Below are 9,514 nucleotides of genomic sequence, written 5' to 3'. Positions count from 1 at the left end.
CTCAAGGGAGCATTTTGTTATGACTGCATATTTGGAATTCTTACAGTGAGAAAACAGTCATAGAGCACTTCAGTGTTTTCAAAAGATTAGAACAAATCACTTGCAAAACACTTCACTCCCCACTCTGAAGCCCCAAGTCATTTTGAGTACAAGGATGGAAACAGCGGATGTCACTGTGATTCCTCCTTGTGGCACAAACCGTGTGGTCCTTGATAAATCACCTCCCCCCACCGGCAACCCTGTGCTCCAGGCTCTACATCCAAAGAATGACAATTTGTCAGGTTCCTACTTCACTATTTCAATTATTTATCAAATGATTAGAGGTCAAATAAGGACTTATATCCACCTAGTGGGCCTATGCTGGCTCTTACAACTGTTCATTTCATTACGAAATTAAGTGACACAATGCTTCCAAGGGATATGGCCAAAATTTCCTTTAAAAACGTGTCCACATGAGTCTCCACCCTGTAAATCTTTTGGAACAGGATATTCCCAAGTGTTTAAGTCTGGCTGGAGAAGAGACCTCTGATGGGAAGGGATGTGTGGGTTCTCTAACAGTCCAGCAGCTCCTCTAGACACACACATACTTTGTGCTGCAGCCTCCCCAACTAAAATCTAGCCTGGGACTCAGATTTCAATCTCTATGAGAGTTCCAGTTTGACAGATGTGCACAGACTGATAACTCCCTTCATTAGTAAGAAATATTAATCAAGGATCAGTTAATTAATCAAAAGGACTGTGGCTGAGAGAAGGATCCTGAATGAGGGCTGAATGTGGCCACTCACCCCAGAAGAAAGAGGGCCTCACGGAGCCAAGTCCCAACTGTTAGCCCTGGGAAGCTCCCAGTAGGGGTGGCCAGATGGTACAACCCCTGACCTTCTCCTGCTGCTGCTGCTGCTAAGTCGCTTCAGTCATGTCCAACCCTGTGCAACCGCATAGACAGCAGCCCACCAGGCTCCCCCATCCCTGGGATTCTCCAGGCAAGAACACTGGAGTGGGTTGCCATTTCCTTCTCCAATGTATGAAAGTGAAAAGTGAAAGTGAAGTCGCTCAGTCGTGTCCGACTCCTAGCGACCCCATGGACTGCAGCCTACCAGGCTCCTCCGTCCATGGGATTTTCCAGGCAAGAGTACTGGAGTGCGGTGCCATTGCCTTCTCCATCCTGTAAGGCAGGTGAGGACATTAAGTGAGAATAGACAGGTGGGGTGGGGTCTCACGTAGCCCCCCGCTCATTAGTCTGCTCAGGGATACGCCACATATGCGTGGCCGGAAGTCACGCCCCTAACTTCCCCCTCTGGAAGTGAGACTTGGTGAGGGCACCATCTGAGGATAGAGGTCACAAATCAAGAGAGACAAGTTCCGGTTCTGCGAAGAGTCCAGGTAAAGATTCTGGATGGGGACTGCGGGGCCGCCTGCCCAGGGAGGAAGGGCCCCCCACAAAGCCCTGCCCCTGCCCCCCAGCCCGGAGAGCTCTGGAATAAGTGTCCGAATGAGGCACCCACTGATTTGTTCCGGGGGTGGGTATGGGGAGGGTTGTCTCAGGGAAAAGAGGACTTTGCTCTAGGGCAGAGCCCTAGGCCTGCAAGGGGTGTAGGTGAGGACTTGTGAGTAAGACCTGAGGGTATCACCCCTCTCAGAAAAGAGAAACGGCCACACCCTGGCTGTAGGCGTTGGAAAGCCCTAAGGAGGTAGATAGAAGCTGTGCCGCTGAGGTCCTCTTTGGGAGCCTCAGGCCTGTTAGAGACCTGTCCATAGGTCACCAGAGGGAAGATTCCCGGGCTCTGTAGGTGTCCCGGTGAGGCTCTTCATTGAGAAATTATGGGACCACTTATCCAAAAATGGACAGGATCCATGAGAGCCCCGTCCCTGCTCTCATCTCTAGGAAACCCCAGAATACCTTTTAGATTGAGGTGCCCTTTGACTTTCACTCCTGGTGATATAGGGAAGTGAGACATGTCCCAAGGGAGCCTGGCCTCAGGAAAACAGAGGGGAAGTGACCTAGGGCCTTCTAGAGATCAAGGTGAGGGCCCTCTGAGAACTGAGGGAACTACCCACCCCAGAATAGACAGCATCCTCCCCCGCATCCCCATCCCAGTTGTTAGACCCAGGCAGCTCTCAATAAATCTATTACACTCAGGCATCCTCAGACTTCCTACTCGGGGTTCTCAGGGAAGTAACTACCCTACTCTGAGGATGGGGGCGGGTGGCCCTAGTTCAGGAGGAGGAAAGGTTCCAATCAATGCATTGACTCAAGGTGAAGACCCTTAATGAAGGCTGAGCAGATAACACACCTTTGAACACAAGGGACCCCACATGCCTCAACCTTGCCCTGCTTTCAGTCTGAGAGGGCCAGCTGCATCCTGAGGAATTTTTCCATTCCTCCTTCAGGTTATTATGGAACAGGTGGTGTAGGACAGAATACCTGTGAGGCCCCCTAGAATACTGTCCTTGGGGAAGACCTGTGATGGCAAAGTTTACCAGCTGAGACCAGTCATACCCTCCCCCTCTCCCTTAAACTGTGGGCCCTCTTAACCCACTCTCTTGATGACACTCCTGTCAGCTGCCACCTATGGCTGATAATAAGGAGAGTCCATGCTTCCCACATGAGCAATACTTTTAGGCACACAGGGAGACCCAGGGCCTGGCAGGTGCACAGGTAACACAGGCTGAGAATGAGGCTTCCTCTTCCTCCTCCTCTTCTCTGATACCCTGCCCCATGAAGGACAGTTCTATTTCTGGGACACCCAGTTCTTCCCAGTGTTCTCAGAGTGCCTCCTTCTCCTCCACTGTCACCACAGGCACCTCATTAAGCAGATCAACAGAGGGTTCCAGCAGCCAGGAAGAGATGGAAAAATCAGAAGGGGGTTCCACTAGCCAAGAAGAGATGGAACAATCGAGCACTTTGCAATCCTTGCCAGACCTTGAGAACTTGCACATAGACCTTCTAGATGAAAAGGTGGAACTGCTAATCAGTTTCCTGCTGCAAAAATATCAAATGAGAGAGCCGGTCACAAAGGCAGACATGATTGGTAATGTTGTCAAAGAGTACAAGGATGACTTCCTTGAGATTCTCAGGAGTGCCTCTGAGCGCATGGAGCTGGTCTTTGGCCTTGATGTGAAGGAAGTAGATCCCATCAGTCATAGCTATACCCTTGCTAACAAGCTGGATCTCACCTACAACGGAATGCTGAGTGATCAACAGGGCATGCCCAAGACTGGCCTCCTGATAATCATCTTGGGAGTGGTCTTCATGAAGGGGAACTGCGCCACTGAGGAGGAAGTCTGGAAAGTGCTGAATATGATGGATATATATTCTGGGAGGAAGCATTTCATCTTTGGGGAACCGAGAAGGCTCATCACCAGTGATTTGGTGAAGGAAAGGTATCTGGAGTACCAGCAGGTGCCCACTAGTGATCCCCCTCGCTATGAATTCCTGTGGGGTCCTAGAGCCCATGCTGAAGTCAGCAAGATGAAATTGCTGGAGTTTTTGGCTAAGATCCATGGGACCAACCCCAAGAGCTTCCCATCTCAGTACGAGGAGGCTTTGAGAGATGAGGAAGAGCGAGCCCGAGCCAGAATTGAAGCTGCAGCCGGCACAAGTGCCATGGCCAGTGCAAGTTCTGGTTTCTCCTACCCTTACTGAAGACGGAGGCAGACTCTGCACTTTGTTCTTAAAAAGGGATGTCAATGTTTGAAAACAATGGAAGGCTGGAGTGGGATTAGGGGAAAAAGTATATAACACCTGTGTATTCTTATATTTCACTGTGTTGGAAATTTACCTCTTTTTGGCATCTTTCAATTTTTTTTCTTTTAACAAGAGGATTTATGAGCATAAGAATGTAAGTTTATGAATGACATTGTTTACACATCTATTACTGTTCCTCAGATTTAAGAGTAAGAGATTTGTTATTCTGTAGTAAATGGAAACCAGGAATTTCCTTGGCAATTTCTGAGAATGCAGCAGTAAGATAGTTGGAGTCAATAAATAGCAATAAAAAGTAAAATATGGTCAATTCCTGGCTTGTTTTTTTCTGTTAATGTGTTCTACAAAAAAATTAAATACATATATTTGGATTTGCTTAGCTCATTCAAGATGTAGAAGGAACATTAACTCCAAACATTAATTGGGCAGCTACTCTTCAAAAGGCACCACACTAGTCCTGAGGACATTAGGATAAGTAAGACCCAATCCCCATCCATAGTATTTTAGCATATAGGAGCAGCAGTTACATAAAGATGATGGTGGCTATTCTCTAAGACCTAAAGGACAAGGAAAAATGAGTGAGAAGATGGAGGATCCATATGACAGAAGTCAGTTTAAATGCCCTGAGACGAGGCATATTGGGGCCTTGAGAAACCATAAGTCCTTCAGTGGAAGCTTCAGTGAAGCTGAGTGGTGGGCAAGGTGAGGCATGGAAGTGGTGAGCAGGAGCCAGACTCTCCAGTGTATCTGAGTCTGAAGCTAATAACCTGAAACTTATTGCACTGAACATAGTATTATGGTAAGCCAAAGAAATCTGTACTTTGGGGCAGGAATGGAACTTGCCCTGTGCTCATGTAGCAGTGCACCTGAACACAGTACACAAGCTAGTTGTTTTATGTACACTGTCGTCAAGGAGTTTCTGAGAAACAGAGTGATGTTCCCTTAAAGTGCCACCAGCTATTGGGATAGCACTGTTTTTGCTGCTTTTAGAGAGCCAGAACTGACTCCATTCAAAGGACATTTTAATGAGATTATCTTGAGTGTAATTTATAAACCTCTGTGTGAGATCTTTTTGCCTTTTCATACTGTTTATGGGGTTCAAGACCCCGATGCTGGAAATAATTGAAGGCAGGAGAAGGGGACAACAGAGGATGAAATGGTTGATGGCATCACCGACTCAATGGACATGAGTTTGAGCGAACTCCAGGAGATAGTGAAGGACAGGGAAGCCTGGCATGCTGCAGTCCATGGGGTCTCAGAGTTGGACACGACTAAGCAAGTGAAAACGGAAATGTGAGATCTAGATTTTTGGTAAGTGAAGTGAAGTCGCTCAGTCGTGCCCGACTCTTTTCGACCCCATGGACTGTAGCCTACCAGGCTCCCCAGTCCATGGGATTTTCCAGGCAAGAGTCCTGGAGTGGGTTGCCATTTCCTTCTCCAGGGGATCTTCCCAACCCAGGTATCGAACCCGGGTCTCCCACATTGTAGGCAGACGCTTTACCATCTGAGCTACCAGGGAAGATTTTTGGTAGGGGCAAAGTAAATGAAAATAAGGGTGGTTTTGGTAGAAGGGCAGCTGAGTGGGAATGGAAGGAGTGCTCCTCTACACAACTTCTAGGGGCTTTGAGGTGCATTCAGTTTAACAAAACTCCAAAACAGAAATAATATATGCTCTAAAGGGGAAAACTGATTTAGGTTTTCTTGCTAATAACCATTTTTAACTGACTTGGTATACCATGTCCTAGAGTATTGCATTTTCCCTAACATCTTCTCAATAAATAAATCCCAATAAAGAGGGTGTTAGGGTCTGAGGTCAAGATAATAGTAATAACTGCTAATCATTAAAGACCCAGTGTACTAAAGACAGTGCATTAGTTGTTTTACATTCAGCACATGGATTTCAACAGCCCTATAACACAGGGCTTATCAGTCCCATTTCACAGATGAAGAAACTAAGGCTCACAGAGCTTGGCAATATGCCCAAGTTCGTATGGCAGGGTTGCATGTGGTAGAATTGGGACAAGACCCCTGATTGGAGAGTGTCTGTTGCCCACCTGAGGCCCACTCCTCCCAGCTATAGACCTTTTGTTTCTTAATTGCTCTGGACACTGAGTCCTGCTCCCAGTGGAATAGACAGCCCAGAATCATCTGCCCTCATCCTGATGGAATATTCCAACTCCCTGTAGTCATCTCTTGATGGATCCTCATCATGGGATCCCTCTGAGAGCAACAGCCCTTACTTTGTAGAGTTCACATTGGACAGTGAATTTTAGAAATGTGATCGTCCTCCATCGGCATCTTTATCACACTCAAGGCATTTTCCAAATACACTGGATAGTAGAATATGACTAGGCACAGAACCTGCTGGTTTCCACCATGTAACTCTGAAGTTAGAAAGGGGTTTTTCAAATCAGCCTTAACTCAGATGGTAAAGAATCTCCCTGCAATGCAGGAGACCCAAATTTAATCCCTGGCTCATGAAGATCCCTTGGAGAAGGAAATGACTACCCACTCCAGTATTCTTACCTGGGGAATTCCATAGATAGAGGAGCCTGGCAAGCTATAGTCCATGGGATCACAAAGAGTTGGACACGACTGAGCAACAAATACTTGATATCTGAATTAGGAGTTTACTAGTGTCTTCTTTGAAACTGGACATATGTATTTATATGTGAGAATACTTATGTGGTCAAAAATCAAATCCTCTTCCGCAAATGGTAGATAAGGAAACACCATGGAAATCACTGTATAAGCAAACATCTAGAGAAGCTGAATTCCTACAAATTCTGCAGTACTTGTAGAAGGTGGAAAATGGTTCCTTGGCAGTCATGCTAGCTTTAATTTTAAAAGAAAGAAAAATAATTCACCATCTTTCCACTGCCTTTTATCTCTGGACATTCCCCAGAAGAAAATGCTAGTTTTCAGGTTGTCTAATGGCACCTGTACATTTTCATTTCACAGATGAAAATGTTCTATTATTTTCAGTTAGGTGACATGTAGGAGGGGCTCCCAAGTTAAGATATTGAACATGCACCAAAAAGAAAGAAGAAAATGCTCAGGCTACTGAGATGATAGAGGTTCTTTCAAAGAGCAGTGTAGAGAGGTACTACTGAGTGAAGAAGGGTGAACCTTTCATACTGATATTTTTCAGGCCCCTTTTGAAAATGAAATGGCATCCTTTATTAGCACCTATCACATCTTAGTCTCTTGAAAAAGCTGGTTAATTGCAAGGTGAATCTGTACTTCTCAGAAACTTCAAGAAACAAAAAGGGTTGCTGTCATAACAAATTATATAATAGTTGCTCTGTATTGAACACAGATTGTCTAACAGTCTGTGGGAGAGACTACAAATGTTCACCCATATCCTGGCTTCCTCTACTTCCTAGATTCCTGGAAATACTACACTGCCAAGTACATGCATAGCTAGAAAGGATTGTGTGAGTAGCCCTTGCCACTGAAATAGAAGCTAAAGTAATGACATTTGTCAGTTCCAGGCTAAGACACACGAGAACCAGTTTGACACTTGCATGCTTTTTTGTCTGTTTGGCAGCAAACATGGAGAACCTGTCTTGAGATGGACATCCAAGAGCTGGAAGCCTGGAACTCTACTTCAACTGACAGCAGGGAGTCCCTGCCAACCTCATCCACTTTATGTGCAGTAAATGCTTCTTGTTTTAAGCCTTTCACGTTTCAGATTAAGAGAGTTTTATCTCACTGAATCACAGCTACTAGTTCTGCTGTTGTCTGTTAGACCCTTTTCAACCCTATGGACTGTAGCCCGCCAGGCTCCTCTCTCCATGAGATTTTTCAGGCAAGAATACTAGAGTGGGTAGTCATTCCCTTCTCCAGAGGATCTTCCTGACCCTGGGATTGAACCTGGGTCTCCTGCATTGCAGATAGATTATTTACCATCTGAACCACCAGGGTAGCACAGTTCCGTTGTCAGACTTATTTAAATATTCCAATTACTAAGGTATCAGTACAAAGAGCTTTCTTGCAAAGAAAAAAATTCTAACAAGACAAATAAATCATAATTCCACTCTTTAGAATATTTCTTAAAAATTCAGCCATTCTCCAGAGTTAACCACTATGAACAATCTGATGTGCTAAAGTTGATTCTAGGTTTTTTCACATATAAATGTATTTAATAAACATACATTGTGTTTGTTTAATACATAGGTAGTGGTGTATATATTCTTCTCCCTCTTGCCTCTGTCAATTAATAAATGATCAACTAATAAAATGAAGGACCCTTCCATAGCAGGACATATGTATCTACTTCACTTTTGTAACTTCTACCTAGACTTGCCATGAATGTGCTGTAACTTAACCATTCTTCCACTGATAGACATGTAGTTGCTTCCCACTTTATGCTATGACCAATAGAACTGAAATAAGCATTTTGGAACATTAATTCTTTGGAAAATATGCACTTTTTAAAAGACATAGCTGTGTGTAACCTATATTCAAGTAGAAAGTGTTATTATTTTCAATTTTTATAAATACTGCTAAAATTTCATTCTAAAAATGCCATACCAATTCACGTTTGCACCAATTATCTATGTGAATGCATTCTCACAGACATTATGTTTTGCCATTTGTCATAGAGTTATTTTAATTTATATATCCCTGTTTCCTAATTAGGTTAAGCAAAAACCTAACATAGCCCGGCCAAAGTCCCTATGTATTCAATCAATCACTTAATGTAGGTGTTACAGTGACACCACTGATGATAGTTAAATTTATGGTTTCAATTGTATGTGTCAGCTTGGCTGGGCCATGATGTTCAGATACATGGTCAAAACTTATTCTGAATGTTTCCAGGAGTCTATGCTTTAGAGTAACATGTAAATTGATGAATTTTGAGCAAAGCATACTGCCATCTACAATGTGCCTGAATCAGCCTGAAAAAAAACCAAACCAAAAAAAAAAAAAAATGACTTCCCCTGAGCAAGAGGGAAATGTGTCAGCAGACAGTTTTTGGACTGGAACTGAAATATCAGCTCTTTCCTTGGTATCCAGCCTGGTGGTACATCTTGAATATTTTAAACTTCCTACCTTTCATAATCACAAGAACCATTCCTTAAAGTCTCTTTTTCTTCTTTCCATTCCTTTCCCTTCCCCTCTCTTCTCTGTCTCCCTCTGGTCTCTTTTTCTACCTATCTTTCCATCTATCTATAATCTCCCAGTGGTTCTGCTTTTCTGGAGAACTCATCAATTAGAACTTTATAGATGTAATTTAAACCCCTAATTAGTTGACTTAAAGAGAAATTTTCCTGGATAATCTGAGTGGGCCTGATTCAGTCAGTTGAAAGACCATAAAAGCAGGGCTGCAGGGATCCATGACTGATTAAACTTTTTAAATCAATCAGGCTAAACCTACTATATTAACCAACTAAAGAAGAAAAATTACATGATCCTAACAATTGATAACGGAGAAGGCAATGGCACCCCACTCCAGTGCTCTTGCCTGGAAAAACCCATGGACAGAGGAGCTTGGTAGGCTGCAGTCCATGGGGTCACTAGGAGTCAGACACGACGGAGCGACTTCACTTTCACTTTTCACTTTCATGCATTGGAGAAGGAAATGGCAACCCACTCCAGTATTCTTGCCTGGAGAATCCCAGGGACGGGGAAGCCTGGTGGGCTGCCATCTATGGGGTCGCACAGAGTCGGACATGACTGAAGCGACTTAGCAGCAGCAGCAGCAGCAACAACAATTGATAAAGGAAAAGCATTTGAAAAAAATTCAACACCCATCATGATAAAAACTCAGAAGAAAAACAGGATTAGAGTATAACTTCTTTAAGT

The 9,514-nt window shown here is 44.2% G+C and overlaps 1 protein-coding gene across 1 annotated transcript; it reads left to right on the top strand.

Annotated features, from left to right (window-relative positions):
• The first annotated feature begins 2,716 nt into the window (after window positions 1–2,716).
• Window positions 2,717–7,276, top strand: LOC101117735 (melanoma-associated antigen B10-like). Its single transcript, XM_015104692.2, has 2 exons — window positions 2,717–3,617; window positions 7,167–7,276. The coding sequence occupies exons 1-2, from the start codon at window positions 2,717–2,719 to the stop codon at window positions 7,274–7,276; spliced, it is 1,011 nt and encodes a 336-aa protein (XP_014960178.2).
• Window positions 7,277–9,514: the final 2,238 nt, after the last annotated feature.

The sequence above is a fragment of the Ovis aries genome, chromosome X, assembly GCF_016772045.2.
Source record: "Ovis aries strain OAR_USU_Benz2616 breed Rambouillet chromosome X, ARS-UI_Ramb_v3.0, whole genome shotgun sequence".
NCBI lineage: Eukaryota > Metazoa > Chordata > Mammalia > Artiodactyla > Bovidae > Ovis > Ovis aries.
This window is presented reverse-complemented; position numbering and strand designations above follow the sequence as displayed.